We start from the raw sequence: 25,521 nt of genomic DNA, 5'->3' as shown, positions 1-25,521 counted from the left end.
GCGACCTGATGGAGATGCCTAAGTAAGCGCCTCCTGGCCAAAACCTTCCTCTGGCACCCCAGCCCTGCCTTCCCCCAACCATCTACTCTCTCTGCACTCCTACCCCTTCCCAGATCCTACATCCTAATCTCCTGCCCCAGGTCATAACATCCTTCTTCACCCAAACTCACTCCCAAATCCCACTCCCCCACCTCCTCCTGCACTCCAGTCACCTACCCTGAGCTCCCTTTTACACCCAATCTAAATCTCATATCCCGCACCGCCTCCATTAATATCATGGAAGAGTACAGCCCTTGAACACTTCTTGAAGTGCCCCCCATCAAAAATTATTGCTCACCCCGGGCTAAGGACACAATTCCTGTTCATTTTGGCTAACAGTCATTGATGGCCACATCCTCCAGGAACTTAACTTGTTCTTTTTTTGAACTATTTATAGTCTTGGCCTTCATAGTATCTTGAATCAAAGCATTCCATGGGTTAACTGTGCATTGTATGAAGAAGTGCAACATTACTTTAAGCTGTCAGAAACAAAAATCTGTCCAGGTACATAAGTACATAAGAATGGCTGTACTGGGTCAGACCCAAGGTCCATCTAGCCCATTAGCCTGTCTGCCGACAGTGGCCAGTGCCAAGTGCCCAGGAGGGGGTGGACCAAAGACAATGATCAAGCGATTTGTCCTGTGCCATCCAACTCCAGCCTCTGAAAAACAGAGGCCAGGGACACCATTCCTACCTCCTGGCTAATAGCCTTTTATGGACCTAACCTCCATGAATTTATCTAGCTTCTCTTTAAACTCTGTTATAGTTCTAGCCTTCACAGCCTCTACTGGGAAGGAGTTCCACAGATTGACTATGCGCTGTGTGAAGAAGAACTTTCACTTATTAGTTTTAAACCTGCTACCCGTTAATTTCATTTGGTGTCCTCTAGTCCTTCTGTTATGGGTACTAATGAATAACTTTTCTTTATTCACCCTCTCCACTCCACTCCTGATTTTATATACCTCTATCATATCCCCCCTCAGTCTCCTCTTTTGAAAAGTCCCAGTCGCTTTAGCCTCTCTTCATATGGGACCTGTTACAAACCCCTAATCATTTTAGTTGCCCTTTTCTATGCGAAAGGTCAATTTACAGAAATGTCCTCTGAATTTGAGGTTCAGCTTAAGACTCAGTGGACCTTATTTTCAGAAGTGCTGATTTCAGCTAGGATTGTGGGTGCATGGCACCTAGAAAGTCAGGCTCTGTGCATCTAGATTTAGGCACCCAAAAACTGAAGCTTCCCAAAATTCTTTCTTATGACACTTTTGAATAATTTGGCCTATCAGCACTGCTAAAAATGAAAAGTTTAATTCAAATTTCCAAGATCTTTCCTGAAGTTTCCAGAAATAAAAAATTAATCTTTAATGAAAGAATATATCCAGGAAAATGTCCAATCAAAATAGGCAACCCTAGTCTAAAAACAGAAGGGACGCTCTTGGCTATTGATGAAGACAGCACATTGGTTGTTGACAAGAAGCTAGACTGGATTCTACATATGGCTTTTACTCTGGATGAAGGATACATTTTCAGTGCACTACAACAGAGGTGTTTGGAAAAGATTTAAAAAATTGGACATGCGGTTGTTCTAATTATTAATCTTTTTTGAATGTTTTGATCCCCAGATCTAAACGCCCAGTTCCAGTTCCAACAGCCATACCTAAAGTTGACTCTCCCAGGCCTGTGATTCCCCATCAGAAGGTATGTAACATTGATTCTTTAGTGCTTATTGTTATCTGACTAACATGAATCACTAGCACACTTTTATAAACAATCTAATGACTGAACACAGAAAATAGTTTCCCCTCCCCCCGCCAAACAGCAAAGATTAATTGAATTCATAGACATCAAATCTGTTACGCTATGTCTAGATTGCAAGCTTCTTTTGAAAAAGGCTTTTTCGAAAAATACTATTAAAAAAGACTCTTTCGAAAAAGAGATTACAACTAGTTCTTTCGAAAAAGCAAGCCACTTTTTCGAAAGAGAGCACCCAGGCAGTCTGAATGCTCTCTTCTGAAAAAACAGTTTGCATTACATAGAGCCTGTTTTCGAAAGAGCACTTTCGAAAAAAGGCATAATTCCTAATAAAACGAGGTTTTCCACGGTCGAAAAAACTGCCGCATTCATTTGATTTACTTTTGAAAGAACGCTGCAGCAATCTAGACACAGGGGAAATTTTTTTCGAAAAAAGGCCACTTTTTTCGAAAAAACCCTGTAGTCTAGACACACCCTTATACAGCTAAAATGCAACGATAGTCTGTACTTTTACTAACAGCTAATTGGCACAATGAGGAACAGTCTTCTGTGCTCAGTATCTAGTATAATTTTCTCCATGCACCTGAAGCATTTATGACTTTGAGTCTGTTCTCTTCTAGGCTGCAGGTAGCTAATTCTAGCAAAGCTTCCCAAAATATATAGTCACTTCCCAAAGCACTTGAGGAAAAATCCTATTATCACATGGCTTTGCTCAGCTGAAACTTAACTGGTACCTTATGCATGGTTAACCTCAGCTGAAATTTAACTTAGAATGTGTTGACTTGGCTAGACTAGATAACATTAGGGCATTTTAGGCGTTGTATTGGTAGATGTGCCTTCTTGTCAGGTTAGTTAATAAATGTCACATCAAAAACTAGAGGATAATAATGTAAAGAAGAACAGTGAATGATGGGCAAAGTATATGGCTCGTGTTCCATGGACTAATTCCATCATCTTTAAAAGCCTTTGGACACTTACATTCACTGACTAGTTAGCAACTCTGTTAGGTAGCCAGAGACTATGAACAGTTGCAAGCATGTATCTTCCTATACCTAGATAGGAGAGATTATCCCTCCAGATCTGAGATGGGGAGAAGGGACTTAAAATCATAGGACAAAGGGAACTCAAAAGGTCATCTAGTCCAGTCTCCTGTAGTCGTGGAAGGACTCAGCATTATCTATACCATCCCTGACAGGAGTTTATCTAATCTGCTCCTAAAAATCTTCAATGTTGGAGATCCCACACTCTCCCTAGGCAATTTATTCCAGTGCTTAACCACTCTGACAGGAAGTTTTTCCTAATGTCCAACCTAAACCTCCCTTGCTGCAACTTAAGCCCTTTACTTCTTGGCCTATCATCAGAGGTTAAGAAGAACAGTTTTCTTTCTCTTCCTTGTAATAACCTTTTATTGAACCTTTTATTGAACTTGAACTGTTGTGTCCATCTTAATCCTTTGTCTTTTCTAAGCTAAACAATGCCATTTTTTTCAGTCTTCCCTCATAGGTCATGTTTCCTAGACTGTTAATCATTTTTATTTTGCTGCTCTGGCCCTTCTCCAATTTTTCCATCTCTTAACTGAAATGTGGCACCCAGAACTAGATACAGTACTCAGGCCCACCAACAGAAATCCAGCCCCGAGGACAGCACAAGAAATGGGCTCCCCTGTCCCCACCCTTGGATGGAGCCACACTTGGAGAAATCCTGAGCACCACCCCTCAGAGGACCCCTGGTCAGATGCAGCTCCAACCCACACCTGCCCAGAGATGCTCCTTCCACCCTCCTTTCCTGCTCTGTCCTCCAATCACACCCTGCACAGCTCTGCCCTCTGTGCTTAGCCCAGCTCCTTCTTCCTCTGCCCACCCCCTAGCCCAGCTCTGCCCTCCAGTGGTCCTGTGCCCAGCTTGGCTCCTTCCCCCCTGCATTTCTCTAGTTTATAAGTGAAGATATACCACATTTACCATTCCCCTGCCCCCATCCACAAGGTTTGTTACCCTGTGAAAGAAAGCTGTCAGGTTGGTTTGACATTCGTGCTCGACAAACCCATGCGTACTCTTACTTACCACCTTATTATCCTCCAGATGTTTGCAAATTGCTTAATTATTTGCTCCATTACCTCTTCAGGTACAGAAGTGAAGATGACAGATTTGTAATTCCCTGGTTGACCTTATTTTCCTTTTTATAGATTAACACTATATTTACCCATTTCCAGTCTACTAGAATCTTTCCCATCTTCCATGACTTTTCAAAGATAATTGCTGAGTCAATTCCTGAGTCAGATGCTTGATTATTCTAGGATGCATTTCATCAGGTCCTGTTGACTTGAAGTCATATAACTTATCTAAGTAATGTTTAACTGATTTTTTCCCCTCTTTTAGCCTCTGATCCTGCCTCACTTTCACTGGCATTCTTTATGTTACACATCCAGTCGCCACCAACCTTCTTGGTGAAACCAAGAAGTAAGCAGCTCTATATTTTCCACATTTTCTGTTACTGTTTTTCTGCCCTCATTGAGTAATGGGCCTACGCTGTCCTTGGATTTCATTTTGCTTCTAATTTATTTGTAGAATGTCTGCTTGTTACCTTTTTTTACGCTACCTAGTTTCTCTCATTTTGTGCCATAGCTTCTCTAATTTTGTTCATATATACTGGTGTTATTTGTTTATATACATCCATCATAATCTGACCTAGTTTCCACTTTCATAGAACTCTGGTTTTATTTTTAGATTATTTTAGATCTTCTGGGTAAGCCAGAATGGTCTCTTTCTAGAGTTCCTATTTTTCCTACACAGTGGGATAATCTGCTCTTGTGCCCTTAATAATGTCGCTTCGAAAAAACTGTCAACTGCCTTCACTTGGTTGTCCTGTTGGACTTGCTTCCTATGCTACCTTGAAATCCATTGTCTTTTTGCTGTTCTCCTACCATTCCTTAAAATCATGAACGCTACCATTTCATCACTCTAACCCAAACAGCCTTCCACTTTCAAATTCTCAGCCAGTTCCTCCCTATTTGTCAAAATCAAATCTAGAATAACCTCTCCCCTAGTAGCTTTCTGCACCTTCTAAAATAAAAAAAATCTTTAATACAATTCAAGAAATTGTTGGATAATCTGTGCCCTGCTGTGTTACTTTCCTAACAGATGTCTGAGTAGCTGAAATCCCTCAACAGCACCAAGTCCTGGGCTTTGGTTGATTTTGTCAGGTTTTTTAAAGAGCCTTACCAACCTCTTTTTCCTGGTTACATGTGATGGAGTAGATCCCACTTGCTTTTTTACCTCTTTTATCATTATCATTGTCAGGGCTCAACAAATAATGCAGTCTACTCGCCCATGGCAAGTAGATTGCAACCCGGAAGAGACAGGTTCGGGCAATCTGCGCATGCGCAGATCGCCGGACAGCGCGGCTGGCGAGCGGGGCTCACTGCGGTTCGGTGAGCCCTGATCATTGTTATAATAGCATGCTAACAGTTTTCAAGTACATAAGAGTTTGTTACAAGGAGAGTAAACAATTGTTCTGGTTAATCTCTCAATATAGGAGAAGAAGTAATGGTCTTAAATTGCAGCAAGGGAGGTTTAGGTTGGACATTAGGAAAAACTTCCTCACCTTCAGTGTAGTTAAACACTGGAATAAATTGCCTAGCAAAGTTGTGGAATCTCCATCATTGGCAGTTTTTAAGAATAGGTTAGACAAACACTTGTCAGGAATGAGTTAGTTATATTGAGTTCTTCCTTGAGTGCAGGGCACTGGAGTAGATGACCTATGAGCTCCTACACTTCTGTGATTCTGTGTAGTGCATTGGCACCACAATGTGAAGGAAATTTGGACTATCAGTGCCCAGGCTGTGTTCCTCTTGATTGGATAAACAGAAGTGCAGTCCCTTCTGTCAGTCCTCCCCATTCTTTGAAGGCTAATTTCACACACATAGCCCCAATGGCATAAAATGAGAAACAAGACAAACCATTTCAGAGCCCAAGTAACAATGTACAGGTCAGCTTCAAGTCTTTCTTATAAATACTGTACATTCCAGATTCTGAGCTCAGGAGATTTTAGTTTCCCTGTAGCAGCTGCTGACATGTTGAAACTGACATGTAAGGTATCAGCTTGTGGAGAAAATATTTGGCTTTTATTTATTTATTATTTTTATTGAGATTTGAACAGAACCTGACTGGTCATTTTTGAGTTAATATACATTTGAGTTAAATAATGCTGGGAACAGTATTATTTAACTCAAATGTATATTTGGCCCTAGAAAGAAGAAATATTCAAATTTACCTTCCATGGAGCTGTTCCCCTTTATATAATTATTTCTGAAGAGTACAAAGAGTACTGTGGGGAAAGAAAGAGGAGTCAAAGGCTATGTCTAGACTACAAAGATAATGAGAAAAAGAAACACTATTTGCCATACACAAATTGCATTTCTTTTTCCGATTTACTTCTGAAAGGCTTTTCCAAAATTAGGCCTGTCTACACGGGGCCAAATTTTGGAAAAAAGCTTCTTTCGGAACAGCCCTTCTTCCTTATAAAATGAAAACCTCATTTTACAGGGATGCTGACAAAACACATCTGCTTTTCTGACATTTTTTTAGAAAAGTGGACACTTTCCTTGGATGCATCAGAGCTTTTTCAGGTATCCCGGAAAAGCTCTGCAGTCTAGACATAGCTGAAATATATGTCCACTTGCTTCATTCAGAGAGATGATGGAAATGTCTGCTTTTCTCATACTAGAGATTTGTATTTTGTGGGATAGAAGGTTATTTGAGGAAATAGAGAATATCATTATGAATTTTCATGGAAGAGAAGAAAGTTTCCTTCGTTTGTTTAGAACTACCCACAGACCAGCTCAGGAGAGGGTGTTTTGTTCTGTATTTCCCTGAAAGGAGAGTGTCAGAATTGTTAGCCTCCAAAGCAGCCAGAGTGACTTGGTAAACTGTTTGTTTCTTCATGTTCTGGAACTTCTCCAAGGTTTCTAGTGACCTACTGACTCCCAAGAGCATTTGCATGGATGTAACAGACCTGGCTAGCTCCAGACCTTGCTCATTCAAGGGCAAACAGTAGTTTCAAGAGATCACATTGATAACACCTTAATTAGCTGTACTTCATGTCTGGCAAATGTCAATTTAAAAACCTCCTAAGTGATCACTTATCTTACTAAAGTTGTGCCTATCTGGTAAGTATGTAAAGAGGGAAAAGAAGCTTAAATGCCTGGGCCTCTTCCCTCAAACAGTCCCTCCCAGCACCTTTCCTTTGGTACCTGCTTGACAGTCCCACCCACACCCACAGCCACACCACGCCCTGCACACAATGCTTCCTCCTTCCTGTCCTTTGCTCTTTTCCTTCCCCTTCCTTGCCTGGGGAAAGTCCTTTTAAAGCAGCACCATAGGCCTTAATAATTGGCTTCAGGTGACTAATCAGTCCGTAGCTTCTAGCAAGTTCCAGTTGAACCTAGTGTCTGCCTGATTATGCTGGACTTAGGCTTGGCCTTATTTTTTTACACAGTGAAGAGAAAGCTGTTTACCAAGCTGTTTACCATGTCTTCCGTCCACCAGTGAATGGCACACGGCTGGGCTGGGTCTGTCACACATCCTTCTCCCTGCATCTCTCTTCTCTTCCTTTTTGGAAGGGGTGTGTGGGGGAGGGATGTAAGCGACTAGTCAACTCAACTAATTGCTTTCTACCCCCTTACTGCCTCTATCAGAGAGAGGCAGCAAAGGAGAAGGAGCAGGAGATGGTGCTGGAGGGCACCGGTAAAGTCAATTCCCCCCCCCTGCACCATCTCTGTGGGGGGCAGGGGAGGCAGAGGCACAGCCCTGTGGGGCTCTTGTACATTTCCAAAGCAGAAGTGCTGCAGGGAGCACAAGGCGAGCAAGGATTCAAGTAGTCCCCGCTCATCCCCTGGTCTCTGCAGCACCCTCCTTCCTCCCCCTCCCCCACCCCCCGCCCTTGCAGCAAGCAGGAGACAGGAGCTGGTGCTGTGGGAAGCCGACTGAAAAGCCAGTTCCCCCCAGCTGCTTGTCCCCTTTCCCCCACTGCCTCTATCAAAGGCAGCGGGAGGGCTAGGATGCTGCTCCAAAGCAGGCCTGTCCGCAGGGGTCCCCATGGGGAGCTGGGCCCCCTGCAGACAGGGACTGTTGCCACCAAGTAGCCCCTTTTCGGTGGCAGTGGCTGCCCTGGCTGCCATCAACAGGGGCTGGTGCCGGAGAAGTCTCTGTTTGCAGCGGCCTGGGCTGGCCATGAACACAGGCTGGTGCCTGAGCAGCCCCTACCCATGGCCAGCCCAGGCTGCCATGAACAGAGACTCCAGGGCTGTCTGCTATGAACAGGGGCGGTTGGACTCAGCACGAGCTGAGACTGAGCTGAGATTCACACTGATGACTGCGCCGCTGCATTTTAAAAGTAGAAAGAGTTGAGCAGCTCTGACTACATTTAAAATGCAGAGCAGCAGCGCGGGTGGCTCCAGAGCTGGCATGAGCCAGAACTGCTCAGTCCCAGCTCGAGTCGACTCCTGGAGCTACCCCCGCTGCAGCTCTGTAGAGGCACTTATCGACTAATTGTATCGACTATACGATTAGCCAGATAATTGCATTTTAACATGTGTCAGTGGGTAGTGGGCTTCTGCTGCCCTGCCCTTGAGTGGGGGAGGGGGAGGAGGACTCCTTTTTTCCATCTTCTTTGGGGACTACCTGGCCCCTTTCTTCACTGCTGCAGGCCTGGATTCCACCATTCCTGGTGCTACCTCCTCTGAGGCAGAGGAGGTAAGGGGGCTGCTTTTGGGCAGCTCCTGGGGCCCTTTCTCCCCACAGCTTGCTCTGTGGTCCGGTGTGAGGAGGTTGTAAGGGAGCCTCTTTCTATCTGGACCCCTAGAGTAGTTGGTGTACTTCTTGTGGGAAATTGGGGATGAGGGGGTGGTTCCTTCTGTTGCTGCCACCACTACTGCTGCTCCTTCCCCAGCCTCAGTTACTGCAGGGGCCTTTTTCCATTCTTGGCCCCACTACTTTCCCCCCTACCTTTGTTCTTCTGGGTCCTGCAGCAGCTACTGTGGGCCTGCTACTCAGTTGCCCTGGGCATACCTGCCCTCCTCCCTCCCCCATCAGTGTCTGGCTGCCCACCCCCCACCCTTCTAGCAGCAAACCATTTCTAGCTCCCTGCCCTCCCTCTCCTCTGCCTCCCCCTTTTCTGTGTCCATGCCCCTCCCCTTTTCTTGTTTTGCACCTGAGCCTCTCCTTCTTTTCTTAGTTACCGCCCATACACACAGTTTCACTTCCCCCGTGTTAATATAACTTACCCCCTCATCTCCCCAGTGTAGCCAGAGGAGCCGGTCTTTCCAGCCTGTGCTGGGAGTTGTACCTCTGTTCCTATGTCCCCCTTCCTCCTTTCTTTATTACTACCCTCTCACCCTGTTTCCACCCTAACGGGGGGAGGAGGACAGAGTGGTGAACCTTCCTTCCCTCCCATGGGACTTTTTTTCCTTCTCCCAACTGCTGTTCCTGTCCTTCCCTCCTCATCTAGGACAATAATGGAGGGGCTGTTGTGTGCAGCTCCTGCCTCCCCTTCCTCACCCATCTTCTCAGCTACCTCTGCAAATGCTGTCCCCTCTGAGGCTGCCAGGCTACCAATTGATATGGGTGGTGGTGGGCATGGATGGAGATTCCAGGATCCTCACCGCTCCTGCCACAGCACCTTCTGCCAGTGTCACCCATGAAGGGGAGGAAGGGCCAGGGGACCAAGAAGGGCAAGACCCCCACCTGAAAGGCAAAACCTCCCACCGTGGTGGCTCATCCCCCTGCTGTGGTTCTGGTGTCAGCCACGGCTTCCCCTCTTTCCTGCCTCCCTGTTACTTCTCCCAGCTCTGGGGGTAACGGTGTCCAAGTCCCCAGGGCATATGCCCAGGTAGCCACCCTCCCCCTCCCTCTCACCTGCCACCTCCCAATCCACTCAGACCACCTCCCAGAATTCCATCCCCAATGGCTGTGGCCCCTTTTCCACCCTGACCAGGAAGCACAGGGTCTGTTGCCTCCTGGTGTTGGCCTCATCCCACATACAGACCTACAGGAGGGTGTTGGCACATGTGGTGGGGTCTGTGGTCATGGTGGCAGCCTCTAAGCTGTTTGGGAAGGTGGCATCTGAGGCCACTGCCCAGGAGACTGTGAAGAGAGGATTGGTGGTGAGAAGAGTCCATGTTCCGTTCTAGCCTCTGGAAGACATGGGCATATGGGTGGTGTTTTCCTCCATTCCTCCCCAATGCCACCCTACTGCCGTTCCTCTCCACCCTGGGGCAGGTCCTTGTCAGTCCTGAGCACCCTTCCTCTGGGCTGTAATGATTCTGCTCTCCAGCACGTCCTCTCCTTCTGCCAACAGGTCTAAATCCAACTGCTGCCGGTGGGACATAACAGAGAAGCCCTAGAAGGGTCATTTCAGGTGCCCCATCAAGGGGCCCAGTTCCAGGTACACTATGCTGTGGGGGAAGCCTGGTGCTTGATCTACTGGGTGACGGGGCATGTCTTCAGGGACTGTTCCGCTGGCCTGGTTTGGAGAGGCACTCGGGACCTCCAATACGTGGGAGGGACCAGCGTACCATTGTTGGTGGCCCAGGCTTCGCAGGACCCAGATGAGTGTGTTGGTGATGCTGCTGCCTCGATAAGCAGCAAGGCTGGGCCCACAGAGGAGAGGAAGGTGGGGGGACTTGGACACAGCTTACCCCAGGGGGGAGGTTTTCCTTTCCCCTACTTCCCAGACCCTGTCCTCCCTCGCCCTCCTACCACTACCCTTGTCCCCTGGCCCTTCCTCCTCTAAAGTCCAGTCCTCTTCATCAGAGGGCTGGGAGCTCACCATGGGGAGGCGGCACAACCAGGCCCGGCACTCCACCACACCTGCTGAAGGGGAAGATACTTTCCTCATTCCTTTTGGGGTAGACGTCAGAGCCAGCCCTCTCTCTGAGCCCTCAGACGCTTCACAGCGCAGTGGAGTGGCTGAGATGACCATGGCAGTTGCGGATCAGGTAAATGTCTCCCTCCCGGAGTCCCTACAGTGGGAAGCCAAGGAGGATGTTCCCTCTGCCCCCTCTTCTTCTGTGTCCTCTGCCTGTGTGAAGGAGACCACTGACCCTGTCCCCAACAAGGACTACCACATGGTTGCGGACTCACCTTTCTCTCACAGGAGGTTGAGGCAAGGCTTAGCCTCGACTGCCTCAGAGAGGGATCATCTTGTTCTGGAAGGACAACTGCTGCCATCTCTCTTTCCCTGTGAACCACCATCCTCCCTTCTCCGTGCCTCCGAGTTGCCCCAGGGTGTGACTATCTGCCCAGCTATTAGCAGCACTTTGGCTGTGGCCACTGAGCTCCTGGGTGCTTCTAGTGGGCAGGAGTTCCCATTGTTTCCCATCACCCTGGCGCTGAGGCCTTTGGTACTGCACTGCCCATGGCACTGATGCCTGGTGCTGGGGAGACACTATCTTCCCCTACCACCATTACTGGTCCCCTGACCTGTGAGGAGGTACCATATCCTTTTCTGCTGAGGCTGCTGACCCTGTTCCTGCTCCCAACCCCTGTCCTATCCCTATTCCCACGTCAACCCTCTCCCAACCGCATGTTCCACTCCTCGCCCTAATCCCCCTCCTTCCCTTCGATCTCTTCTTCCTCCTTTACCCATTTTCTCCTCTCCCTCCTCTCCTGATTCTCTCCTTGACCTCTTTCCTTTCCCTTGCCCTATTGCTGCCACCCCGGGGGTTGCTACATTTACCTCAGATGTTGGCCCCTGGGAGGTGGTTTTCATTTCTCATGCTCCCAGCACATCTGAGGCTGTTCTCCCTCCACCACTGTCCCTATCACCATTACAACAAAGACTTCAGGGTCCATGTCTGTTGGCTGTAGGGACCGTAGGGGGGTCTTGCCCTAAGATGTTCAAGGGCTCGAGGCCCTGACATGCTGAAGGACAAGATGCGCAGTTTCTTGGAGGATATTCATGGCTCCAAGAACAAAGTGGTTCTCACCCTTCAGTGCTGGGGAGACTTCCATCCCATCCTCTGGACCATACCATTTTGGGGGAGGGCAAAGGAACACCCTGCTCACATTTGGATCTAGTCATGGTCACGGTTTACTGTGGGGTCTGGTGAGGGCTGCCAGTGCTCATGCCAACAAGGATCTTCCCCAGCCCTCCCAATGCCGCCACCCATCTTTGCCACTCTAAACACCCAGGACTGTAGGTTTGGTCTCTGCAAGTGTGGGGTGCTCTCCTTCCTTTGGAAGGGTAGGTACTCCGTCATGTTCCTGCAGGAGACCAACACCGCTCTGGCCACCGAGACTAGCTAGCAGCTGGAGTTGGGGGACAGGGTTTATTTCAGCCACCTGTCAGCTCATCAAGCCAGGCTGGAGACCTTGTGCTCCCCAAACTTACAGCCCAAGTGCTGGGGACTGCCGAAGTTGTGCAGGTCAACAGCTGTACTTCCAGGTTCGGGTGGAGGGACTGACATCTATGCTCCGATGTCTGGCCCAGAGAGGTTCCGCTTCTTCCAGCAGGTGTCTGCCTTCCTCTGCTTCCTGGATCCTCATGAGTGCCCAGTCCTGGGTGGGGATTTCAACTGCACCCTCTAGGAATGGGACTGCATGGGGACTGAGCAGTATCAGGCCACTGCAGATGTCCTCAGGGAAATATGTCAGCACTCCCTGATGGACGTCTGGCACGACCACCACCTGAATGAGGACACAGCATTCACCTCTGTCCAGGTGGAGGTCAACAGTTATTTCATTCCTGGTTGGACTACATTTATCTTTCTTATCATTCAGCTGGCCCCGTCCATCACTTGATGGCCATGATAACCTCTCTTTGTTCAGAGAGGCTGGAGCCGGCCTACTGGCATTTCAACAATAGTTTGCTGGAGGACATGGGTTTTGTAACGTTCTTCCGAGAGTTCTGGCTGGCCTGGCATGGGCAGCGGTGTGCCTTTCCCTCGGCACAGTGGTGGTGGGATGTGGGGAAGGTGTGCATGCAGCTCTTCTGTCGTGACTATACCTGGGGGACTAGCTGGCAGCAGGATGTGGTGATAGAGCAGTTGGAATGGGAGGTTTTAGAGCTGGAGAGGCTTCTGGCCACCAGTCCTAGAAATCCATCCCTTTGTGAAATGTACCCGGAAGAAGCGGGAGGAGCTCTGGGTACTCTATGACCTTCAGGCCCAGGGTGCTTTTATTTGTTCTTGCATCCATCTCCTCTAGGAGATGGATTGCAGCTCCTCCTTCTTCTTTGCCCTAGAGAAAGAGGGGAACTAAAAAGCATATCTTCCTTTCTTTTCTCCCCGGATCCTACCAATGCCAACATCTGCAGAGTTCTCTGGGATGAACTCCCAACGGTCAGCATGGGCGACTAGAACTGCCTGGAGCTGCCACTTTCTGCAGCCGAATTCTGGGAAGTCCTCTGTCTCATGTGCACCAATAAGTCCCCGGGCATGGATAGACTCACCGTAGAGTTCTACCATGTGTTCTGGGACATCCTTGGCCCAGACCTTGCCAGCATCTGGGCTGAGTCCTTGGAGAGTGGGGTCTTTCCTTTAGGTCTTGCTGTCTAAGAAGTGGAACCTTTGCGATCTGAGAAATTGGTGTCCTCAGCATGGACTATAAAATCATTGCCAAAGCCATCTCAGTGAGGCTGTGGTCCATGCCGGCAGACACAGTCCATCCAGACCAGACCTACATCGTCCAGGGCTATATCATCTTCAATAATCTTTATTTGGTCTGGGATCTCATAGAACTTGAGTCTTGAGATGGTCTATCATTCTTCCTCCTGTCCTTGGATCAGGAGAAGGCGTTTGACCGGATGGACCATGGGTACCTCCTGGGCATTCTGCAGGCCTTCGGCTTTGGGCCTCACTTTGTGGGGTTTCTCCAGGTGCTGTATGCTTCCATGGAGTACTTGGTCAAGCTCAACTAAACCCCGATGGCACCCGTCAGCTTTGGGCAGGGAGTGCATCAAGGCTGTCTGCTGTCAGGTCAGCTGTATACTCTGTCCATTGAGCCCTTCCTCTGTCTCCTTCATAAGAGGTTGATGGGGTTGGTGCTCCATGGGCCATGTGGCTGGTCCTGTCAGTGTATGCCGATGATGTGCTCCTCGTGGTCCAGGACCCAGGTGACCAAGGCCCGGGTGACCATTTGTTCAGCAGCCTCCTCTGCCTGGGTCAGCTGGGTCAAGAGATCTCGCCTGGTGGTTGGGGCTGGGTGATAGGTGAACTCCCTCCCACCTGTGCTTCACGCCATTGGGTTCCGCTGCTCTGTCTTGGCATTTTTCCTTTTTGCCATGCATCCCTCCCCCACCGGAGAACTGGCAAGATTTAGAGTTCAGGCTGGCTGGCTGAGTGGTTGTAGAGATGGACAGGACTGCTCCAGTGTCTCTCCCTGCATGGGAGGGTGCTGATGCTGAACCAATTGGTCTTGTCCATGCTCTGGCACCGTCTCAACACCCTAGTCCCAATACTGGGTTTCCTGGCCCACATCCAGCAGCTGATGTTGAGGTTCTCCCTCCTCCAGGACCAATGCAGTCCTGGCCAGGACAGGGCCTGATATGTTTGTGCATGTGGATTCATGTCCTCTGTCTCCTGGCCTTGCAGAGGCTCCTTCACCGCTTCCAAGTGCTCCAATATGACTGGCAGCTTCTTTATTTGAGAGGTCTTCTGCAAGACCTCACCGAGCTGCCGGCCTTCTACCAGGACCTCCTCTAGATTTGGAAGCTGCTTTCAGTGACCAGGTCCTTGGGACCCACCATGGGGGCAGACCTCCTCATGGAGCCCCTGCTACACAATCCCCCTCTTCGTGTGCAGGTGGCAGAGTCCCCCTCAGTGCACCAGAGGTTGCTCCTGGCAGAAGTCACCAGGATCAGAGACCTCCTTGACTATGATCAGGGAGATTGTGTGGATCCTCCAGTGCTTGCCCAGTGCATGGGGCTCTCTACCCTTCGTACTCCCTGGTGCTTACTTCAGGAGGTGAGGGATGCTTTGCCACCTGCTTCTCGGTTTACCTCAACCAGGTCCTGCAAGAGGGTGCACCCCACCCACCCCTCACCCCTGGCCCTCCAGATCTTTCCATTGGTCCTTGGTCCTTCATGCCTTCCCAATCGCCTCCCCCTCATCAGCCGAGCTGGCTGCAGGTATTGCAGCCAGTCTCCTTTTGAACCACATCAAAAAGTCATCTGTACACACTCGTGCATCACACTCTTAACTTCCCCACCCTTGGATCCCACCTAGATAACAAATTGTGGGATCTCTTACCAGCAGTAAAGGGTGGGGAACCCTGGTGGACCAGCCCTTACTCCACCTTGGTTCTGTAGCCTGCTGGGGACATCAGCTGGAGAATCCTCCATGGCACCATGAGCATGGGTGTGTACATGGTGCGATTCACCCCTGTTCACAACACTTACCCCTTCTGTGCACATCTGTCTTGAGTGTGCCAGGTTACAGCCCCTCTTTTGGCTTCTTCAGAACATCTTGTTGAGGTTCTGGCTGCACTTCTCCCCTCACCTATTAATTTATGCACACCCCATCCGTGGCCCCACAATGTTGTGGGACCTTCTCGTCCATGTCCTCCTTGCTATAGCTAAGATGACAGTGTACAAGGCCAGGGAGCAGAGGTTGGCTGAGGGAGGTGCCTGCAACTGTGGGGTCTATTTCCACTCGTGTATGCATTCACGCATCTGGGCAGAGCTCCGCTGGGTGGCATCTGCTGGCTCTCTTGAGACCTTCGAGGGGCAGTGGACTCTGTCCGGGGATCTCTGCTCGGTGTCCCCTTCCAGCTCCCTCATTTTAGCCCTTTGACCTCCACACCTGTCCCTGTTTTCTCTTTATTTGTCTTTCGTAATCACTTGGCATTCTGGGCTCTGTGGAGCCTCCACATAGGCAGGGGGGAGGTCTTTTAGATGTGGTGGGTTTAATCCCACCCACCTCCTGGAATCCAATAAGACCAGTGAGCGGCAGATGGCTGCTCTGGGTTTGTCACAAAAGCTATTTAGTTTCTAGGTGCATGTCACCTTCAAACTGAGCAATCTGTAAGTGAGGGGTTAGATTGAATATAGAATTATTTCTCGTGTTCTCTAGGCCCTGGTCTGCACTAGGGAGTCATTTCAAAATAATAAGTGGAATGTCCACACTGCCAAACTCATTACTTCGAAATAAGGGGCTGGTTATTTCAAAATAATAACTATTTTGAAATAAGCATAATTCTTTGTGGAAAGCAGGAGTTATTTCAAAATAGCAGTCGTGTGGATGATCCACTGCTGCTATTTTGAAATAATTACTCCCCAGAATCATTCAAAGTAATTACTCCCTGCTGCTTCCTGGGACTCTGTCAAGCTAGCATGTCCACATTAATAGAGTTTGCCTTGTACTAATTTTGAGGCTTCCCCGTAGTGTGGACACACTATTCCATATTATTTCAAAATAATTTCCTCATGTAGATATGTCCTAGTGGTTTTTCTAAGAGCTGGAATGTGGCTCCTATTCTGTTTGCAAGTGTGGTGAGAGATTTCTCACAGCTGTGAGTCAGATTGTCTGGATCCCTTGTCTGGGATGGTTAGTGGCAGCTAGAAGTGGAAATAGTGTTGATTGAGCATTTCTAGCAGGACTGAAGAGTTGGGTCATGGCATTCATCCAAGGTGATACTGGAAAGAAAATTGCAGTTGGAGGTTAGCTCAGGATGCTTGTCCAGGGAGTGGGGAGACTTGGGTAGTTGGGATGAGAATGATGATGCATGTTTTGAAGCAAGGGGGATTACAGTTCCAGTGTATATACAGGGATTGAGAGGGAGTTCAGTCTCTGTCCTGGGAGAACTGCAGTAGATAAATGCCAGGTCAGGTGTGGCATGGAGAGGGAAGTTGTCAATGAGTCAGTAGTTGAAATAAGTCATCTTTAAATGTGTTTAGAGAGAGAATTATGGTAGGAGCATGAGTGCTTTGAATCACTAAAGCAGAGATCTTAAATGTGATATAAAAAAAGACCTTACTAATGTAAACTAGGATTTTTCATGTATATTGAAGTAAAGTATGTTACAGTAAATGTATTGTTAAAATAAAGTTGGGTTGGTTAAAATAAAGCTTGTTACTTTTTCAAAATAATCTGAGAATAGCCTTAACACTTGGGCTACTTCTAGATTGGCATGATTTTCCGGAAATGCTTTTAACGGAAAAGTTTTCGGAAAAGAGCGTCTAGATTGGCATGGACGCTTTTCCGCAAAAGCACTTTTCGCGGAAAAGCGTCTGTGGCCAATCTAGACGCGCTTTTCCGCAAAAAAGCCCCGATTGCCATTTTCACGATCGGGGCTTTTTTGTGGAAAACAAATCTCAGCTGTCTACACTGGCCCTTTTTGCGCAAAAGGGATTTTTGCCCGAACAGGAGCAGCATAGTATTTCTGCAAAAAGCACTGATTTCTTACAGTAGGAAGTCAATGCTTTTGCGGAAATTCAAGTGGCTAGTGTAGACAGCTGGTAAGTTTTTCCGGAAAAGCGGCTGATTTTCCGGAAAAACTGGCCAGTCTAGACACAGCCTTGGTGACTGGCTGGGTGAGGGGATTGTCAACGGGACACAGTCAGAGCCTTTCACCTCTTGGGCACTAGTAGCGGTGGTTAGTGCTTCCAGAGAGCAAATGGCTATATTACAAAACCATCATTGCCGTGCTCTCCTCTCATTGGTAGGGGAAGTTTTTCAGGTCAGGGATGTTGTATGCCGCTAAGAACTCTTGTATATGCATATAAATTCAGTCGCTAATCTAAACTATTGCATTGTGTATTATTTCTGCTGATCCGATTATAATGTCTGCTAATTTGCAAGCATGTTTTGTTTTCAGCTTCTGTCAGCAGCTGATTATATTTTAGTATAAGAACTCATGTTAGGTGCAACCTCAAACTATTGAAAGACACACTTGACAGGTTTTTCAGATTGGAAGTAATGTTCCCACACCCCTCGTGGAGCCCATTTCTTCATTTTCTTCATCTAATCTGTGTTTTGAGCCACGTTTGTGTGATGGTCTGTGATGCGTGGGATCCACTGGGCTATGGGGCTGCTGGTGGAAACAAATGCTTGATCTGGTCACCATTTTCACTTTTTGCTTACCAAACTACTCAAGGCATGAGATATTTAAAAGAGTAGAATGATATATCCAAGACTGAGAGCATTTGTGATTAGAAGTCATTCAAGATGGAGGAAAGAGAATAGGAAACATCGTTGGGGTTCAAAGTTAAGCATCTACAAATGAGGAGGTATTAAATTTAAGGCCCAACGCACAGCATTAACTCTGTCCCTTGCATAGAGGTATTAGAGACACCGTAAAATTATTAATTAATGTGTATCGTGGTAGCTCTGAGTCCCAGTTAGAATCTGGCCTCACCAGATGTGGCCTCACCAGAGCCGAATAAAGGGGAATAATCACTTCTCTAGATCTGCTGGTAATGCTTCTCCTAATGCAATTTAATATGCCATTACCCTTCTTGGCTACAACGGCACACTGTTGACTCATATCCAGCATCTCATCCAGCATCTCATCCACTGTAATCTCCAGGTCCTTTTCTGCAGAACTGCTGCTTAGCCAGTTGGTCCCCAGCCTGTAACAATGCTTGGGATTCTTCCGTCCCAAGTGCAGGACTCTACATTTGTCCTTGTTGAACCTCATCAGATTTCTTTTGGCCCAATTCTCTAATCTGTCCAGGTCACTCTGGACCCTATCCCTGCCCTCCAGCGTATCTACATCTCCTCCTCCCAGTTTAGTGTCATCTGCAAACTTGCTGAGGGTGCAATCCATCCCCTCATCCAGGTCATTAATAAAGATATTGAACAAAACCAGTCCAAGAACAGATCCTTGGGGTACTCTGCTAGAAACCAACTGCCAACCTGACACTGAGTCATTGATCACTACCTGTTGGGTCAGACATTCTAACCAGCTTTCTATCCATCTTACAGTCCATTTATCCAATCCATACTCCCTTAAATTGCTGGCAAGAATATTGTGGGAGACTGTATCAAAAGCTTTGCTAAAGTCACATCCACTGAATTTCCCCTGTCCCATTCCCTCATCATAGAAGATAATCAGATTGGTCTGGCACAACTTGCCCTTCGTGAATCCATGTTGACTATTCCTGATCACCTTCCCCTTTTCTAAGTGCTTCAAAATGGATTCCTTGAGGCTCCCCTCCATGATATTTCCGGGGACTGAGGTAAGGCTGACTGGACTGTAGCTCCCTGGATAGTCCTTCTTCCCCTTTTTAAAGATGGGCACTGCATTTGCCTTTTTCCAGTCATCCAGGTTCTCTCCCGATCTCCACGAGTTTTCAAAGATAATGGCCAAAGACTTCACAATGACATTTGCCAACTCCCTCAGATGCATTAAATCCAGGCCAATGGATTTATGTATGTTTAGCTTTTCTCAATAGTTCCTAACTTGTTCTTTCCCCACCAAGGGCTGTTCACCTCCTTCCTATACTGCGTTGCCTAGTGCATTTGTCTGGGAGCTGACCTTGTCTGTGAAGACAGAGGCAAAGAAAGCATTGAGTACTTCAGCTTTTCCCACATCATCTGTCGGTAGGTTACCCGCCTCATCGAGGAAGGGTCCCACACCCTCCCTGATCACCCTCTTATTGCTAACATGCCTGTAGAAACCTTTCTTGTTGCCCTTCACATCCCTTGCCATCTGCAACTCCAAATGCACTTTCGCCTTCCTGATAATTCCCCTGCATTCTCAAGCAATATATTTATACTCCTCCCTGGTCATCTGTCCAAGTTTCCACTTCTTGTAAGCTTCCTTTTTGTGTTTAAGCTCACCAAGGATGTCCCTGGTAAGCCAATTTGGTCGCCTACCATATTTGCTTTTCTTGCTGCGCATGGGGATGGTTTCTTCCTGTGCCTTTAATTAGGTTTCTTTAAAATACTGCCAGCTCTCCTGGACTCCTTTCCCCTTCATGTAAGCATCCCAGGGAATCCTGCCCATCAGTTCTCTGAGGGAGTCAAAGTCTGCTTTTCTGAAGTCCAGGATGTGTATTTTGCTCCTCTTCTTTCTTCCTTTGATCAGGATCCTAAAATCTACCATCTCATGATCACTGCTTCCGAGGTCATCACCCACCTCTACTTCCCGTACTAGTTTCTCCCTGTGTGTGAGCAGCAGGTCAAGCTGCACATGGCCCCTGATCAGTTCCTTCAGCACGTGTACCAAGAAATTATCCCCAACCTTCTCCAAAAACTTCTTGGATTGTCCATGTACTGCGGCATTGGTCTCCCAACAGATGTCAGGGTGATTAAAGTCGCTCATGAGAACCAGGGCCTGCGATCTGGAAGATTCTCTCAGTTGACCAATGAAAGCCTCATCTACCTCATCCACCTGATCCAGTGGTCTATTGCAGACACCAACCACAACATCACTCCTGTTGCTTCTACCTCTAAATTTAACCCATAGACTCTCAACAGTCTTTTTTTCCTCTAAGTACTGGAGCTGCGAGCAATCATACTGCTCTCTTACATAAAGTACAACTCCTCCTCCTTTTCTCCCCTGCCTATTCTTCCTGAACAGTTTATACCCTTCCATGACAGTGCTCGAGTCATGTGAGTCATCCCACCAAGTCTCGGTTATTCCAGTTCTTCGACTGGGCCAGGGCTTCTAATTCTTCCTGTTTGTTTCCCAGGCTTCTCGCATTTGTGTACAAACACCTTAAATAACCAGTTGATTGCCCTGCCTTCTCCATCTGAATCAGGGGTCCTCCTTTGTTGCTTGTTCCTCCTTGTGATTCTTCCCGCTGTCCGACTTCCTCACTTACCTCAGGGCTTTGGTCACTGTCCCCCAACGAACCTAATTTAAAGCCCTCCTCACTAGGTTTGCAAGCCTGCCTACAAAGATGCTCTTTCCTCTCTTGGTTAGGTGGATCCCATCTCTTTCCAACAGTCCTTGTGCCCAGAACAGAGTCTCATGGTTGAAGAAACCAAAGCCCTCTTTCCGACACCACCTGAGCAACCACACATTCACTTCCTCAATTTGATGATCCCTACCCAGACCTTTTCCTTCAACCGGAAGAGTGGACAAGAACACCACTTGTGCTTCAAATTCCTTGATCCTTTTTCCCAGCGCTACATAATCTGCTGTGACCTGCTCAAGGTCATTCTTGGCCATATCGTTAATTCCTACATGGAGAAGCAAGAAGGGGTCGTGATCTGAAGATTTAATCACTTTCGGAAGACTCTCGGTCACATCCTGAATGTGATCTCCCAGTAAGCAGCACACTTCTTGAGATTGCAGGTCTGGATGGCAGATGGATGACTCAGTCCCTCTGAGGAGGGTGTCCCTAATCACCACCACCCATCTTCTTTTGGGAGTGGTGGTTGTAGAACTCCTATCCCTAGGACTACGCGTCCCATGCCTTCTGGTAGATGGTGTTCCCTTCTGATTTCTTCCCTGAGAGGTCACTGCCAAAGCATTCTCCACTGCAGTACCTGTGGAGAGAGCCTAAAAGCGGTTACTTACCTCTACAGGAATGGGGGATACCTGAGTTGGTCGTCTTCTCGTTCTAGAGGTTACATGTTGCCAGTTTTCTTCCTTGTCCTGTACTGCCCTCACTGGCTCTTCAGCCTGCCGTGCCTGCAGGATTAAACACTGCCTTCTATCGAGGAAGTCTTCATCCTCTCTGATAGAATGTAGGGTTGATACTTGGGCCTCTAGTCCTCTAATTTTTTCTTCCAAAATGGTGACCAGCTTGCACTTAGTGCAGTTTAAATCCCTTCTTTCTTCTGGGAGGAATACAAACATGGCACATGGTGTGCAGGTAACAACAGCAAAGCTATCACCATCCATGCCTGTCTTCCTTCTGAGAGATTTCTCAGTTGTTATTAAATGCCTCCTTGAAGGGAAGGAGTGTAGTGAGAAGATGTTAAGGAATGGCGAGTGTATCTCACCCCCTTCCCAAACTCCCTCTCCAAACTCCCTGTTAGCCCCTGTTCACAAGCTCCCTGGTCGCTGACTCACTCCTTTATAAAGCCCTAGACTGCCTGATAGCCCCTCCCCCGATTAAGGTTCAACCAATGAGAAGAGGCTTCTAGATTTCAAACCCTGATTAGAAGCTCACAGCTTCCACCTGCCAGCCACAGCACACACTCTGTGAGGGGGGGAAGAAGGGGGAAGGGAAAGGAGGGGAAAAAAACCAAACAGCCATACACAAGCTCAGCACACAGCAAGAAAACCCCAAACACAAACACACACACACTACAGACAGCCACTTCCCTCAAGGGTCCTGTATTAGCTTCCTCCTTTATCTGGAGAACTCCCTCTTCAAACTCCCTATTAACAGCTCCTGTTCACAAGCTCATAATGCTTCATAATAAACTCCTTCCATCCCCAACTGTTCTGTGTTCTTCTCTACAGAATCATTTTTAAGCTCTTCCACTCACTATTACATTGGGAAATTAGAATAGAGCTGTTTGACTTCTCCGTGTTCAAGGGATCTCAGCAAGATGACAGTTTCTTTCTCCAGGAAAGGAGCCAATGCCCAGTGTTAGAGCCTCCTCTTCTGGTCAGTTGGGAGGGAGCATCAGACTTTTACAAATGAAAATGTTAGCTCATTTTTCCCAGCCACAGAGATAATTTGATGGAGTGAAATGGGGGGAAGTCACAGTTGACGACTACTTTTAATTTAATTAGATATAATGCCAAGAGATGTTCATTTTTAGAAGCCTGACATTCAGATTTCAGAAGTGCAGTAAATTTTTTCTCCTTTGGTCTCTTCTTCCCACTAGATTGAAATGAATAGAACAATAATTTAATCTAAAAATATGCTCTCATGAATGAACCAAGTCACAGAAACTTTATCAATCATATGAGGAAAAAGACAAATAAACTTATCAGTGGGAAATGGTTCTGTTAGTAAATTATAATGATGTTAAAATTCCATATCCCTCTTCCTCCTTTACCCCACAAACTGACCTAATTACCAAAACTTCCCATAATCTTAACTTTAAGTGCTAACATGGCCCCCGGTTTCTAGTGTTAACTTAAGGCATAGTTCTGTTTTCCTATGCCAATACTCATCTATTATAATAAATCAATATCAATATGCAGTTAACTAGCTAGAATCTATTTTGAGGAGTGGAACTAAAATTCCTTCAAAGACTAAAGAATGGCAACCCCATCAGCCTTCATTTTCAGTCCACTTAGCCACAATATTTCTTTTCTTATAAACTTCCATTTATGTAAAATACAATACTGCCAAATGCTATTTGGTTGCTCTTTATTGATTAAAAATGTTTCTCTCTTCTAGAGCTCACACTAATGCCAGCTAATAATTTCTCCCATAGTACCCTTCCCTGTGCTGGAGGTGAGGGGAAGAAGTCTGTTTTTCTGCAGGTCTAGCTCCATCTGATGCTGCCTGTTCCTCCTCCACCTGTTGTTGTTGTTGTAAATGTTTTGCCTTGATTTTTCCTGCATGCTAGGATGCAATGCTTTCTGAAGGTGATTCTTATCTGAGAGAAAATTATGCATTTCCTCCTCTTTAAGACTTACATGTAGATGGAAATCCTATTTTTATTTGTTTAATGCTACATGGAAACCTGTAATTGGTAATTGGCCTGTGGTTATTTGCAGACTCTTTTGACGTCAGAATATGATGACTGAAGACTGTAATTAATTACAAATACATTCAGAAAAAATGAACAAAAATATTTGGAAATACACTGTTAAGATCATTAGTTTCCACAGCCTCAATGGCATCACACCAAATTGCCAACATACCAGTGGATAATTAGACTGAGTGCGAGTAACTAATATCCAGTGACAATGATACTGTTCCCCACTCTATAAATTGCAGTCTGAAAGCCAAATTCTGCTCAGGTTTGCATCCTCTGCAACTCTATAGGAGTCAGTGGGGTTGCACATTTGCTATGCCCATATATGACCCTGCAAGCCATTGTAGTCCTGTATGGGCATCATGCCCCCAACGGTCACTGAGAGACTAAGGTTGAGTTGCAGCTTCTTCAAGACCTTTGAAAGGTTTAGCCTTCAACTCCAGTCAAGGGGCATTCTTGGCCTTTGCTGCTGCAGGGGCTATATCCCTTTTTAGATACACTCCCCTGGGATGTGAGTCCTGGCACAGCACTCATTGGTATTCCAATCTTGTTCTTCCAAGCATGTGTGGTTATTAACTGTGGCTGCTATGTACCCCACATGCACAGGAGTATGGGAAAATTGCCCCCTCTACAGCACTGAATCAGGGGCAGTGTAAATTACCTGTAATTCAAGACTCTAGAAATCCGGGATAAATTGCAAGTTAGTATCACATACACATTAATAAATCCACAAATTCCCCTTTTATTCAAATACATTAATCTAGTACCTCATTATGCTCTGCAACAGGTACAATGCCTGAAAGTATCTGCTGCTGTCCTGTTTCCTCCAAATCATATAAATAATTGTGAAATATAGTAAAAGGATTTTACAAGAGATTAATCACTTGAAGATTGAAAACTCTTTGGGGACAAGGACCATCTTTTTCTTCTGTGCACCTAGCACAGTTGGGTTCAGGTCCATGCCTACAGCTCCTAAGTATTATGATTATATGTATAATAATTATTGTGATTGCTCCTTAATACTCCATTATGAAGTGAGTTGCCAAAGCATGAGACAGAAAAGACCTTCCATGAGAGGCTTGAACTATTAAGCTGAAGTATAGACCAGGCTAAAAGATTAAAGCGAATGGCTGTATTGGCACTAGCTTTGATTTAGTAGCAAAATGGGGGCACAAAGAGTTGTGCATTATGAAGATTAAGACATGCTGAACACTGATGTGGATTGATGACTTACGTTTTCCAAACACAAATTGGAAAGCTGTGTACTCAAGAAATACATAGTCTTGTATTTCAAATTAAAGGAAAACAAAGAGACTGCGAAAAATTTAAAATGCCTATGAGAGTGACAACAGAGCATATTTCTTTATAATATTGTTTGTCTTTTATCTTCTTGCATCCCTTCCCTCTAGCAGCCAGAAAATATTCATAAAGAAAACTTTTTAAACCCCACAGTATCCTAGTTACTATATACTACAGTGAGTCGAAGATGGAAATATAGTTGGATCTAAAGGTGCATTTCTGCCAGGTACTCTAGGAAATGCTGGTTGCATTCAATTCCCATTGACTTACATGGAGTTACACCAGGGGTCAATTTGTGCTGAAGGGCCACACGGTAATGATCTAGATCACAGCAAGCACCAGCTAAACTCTTTTGAGTATAAGGAAGCAGGTAGAGGCTGTAAGTTGTTGTCTTTTTCCTATTTTATGTACTAATTTTCTTATGATCTGCTGTTTCTTTTTATGGAACATGTTACTGAAAAGTCATTATTTTCTATTTCGGTATTAACCTTATTTCATCTGCATTTTGCAGCATTAGTAGGAAACCATTTATTGAAATATTTAACAAAAAACATAATTTCCTATTTTCCAAGAGGGGTTTTTGAGAGTTAAGATGTACTTCTAATGTGAGGCCCCAGCAGGAGGTCTTACATGTGTTTGAAATTGTGAGTCTCTCACAAAGACACTATTTCATAGTGTCTTAGCTAGAAAAAATATCCAAATCACAGATGTAGGATTATGCATCTAGGGTGCAATTTCATGCTCTATACCTGTTTAACTCCCATTCATTCAAATGGAAATGATGCACATGAATAAAAGAGAAACTATACCTGTTGGTTAATATACCATTTTGAGTTCTTTCAGCCTACTTGCTAACCATATTGCACGGCCTTGTTAGCATG

At 46.4% G+C, this 25,521-nt stretch overlaps 1 protein-coding gene across 2 annotated transcripts in view; it reads left to right on the top strand.

Annotated features, from left to right (window-relative positions):
• Positions 1 to 25,521, top strand: part of LDB3 (LIM domain binding 3) — a 229,399-nt gene that overhangs the window by 66,993 nt on the left and 136,885 nt on the right. For both annotated transcript variants that reach the window (XM_075934832.1, XM_014578704.3), the window contains exon 4: positions 1,659 to 1,734. In XM_075934832.1, the coding sequence (XP_075790947.1) occupies positions 1,659 to 1,734 (76 nt within the window). The remainder of the gene's footprint in view (positions 1 to 1,658; positions 1,735 to 25,521) is intronic.

This window comes from Pelodiscus sinensis, chromosome 8 (genome assembly GCF_049634645.1).
Source record: "Pelodiscus sinensis isolate JC-2024 chromosome 8, ASM4963464v1, whole genome shotgun sequence".
Taxonomy (NCBI): domain Eukaryota; kingdom Metazoa; phylum Chordata; order Testudines; family Trionychidae; genus Pelodiscus; species Pelodiscus sinensis.
Note: the sequence above shows the minus strand (reverse complement) of the source record. Positions and strands in the feature narration are given on the sequence as shown.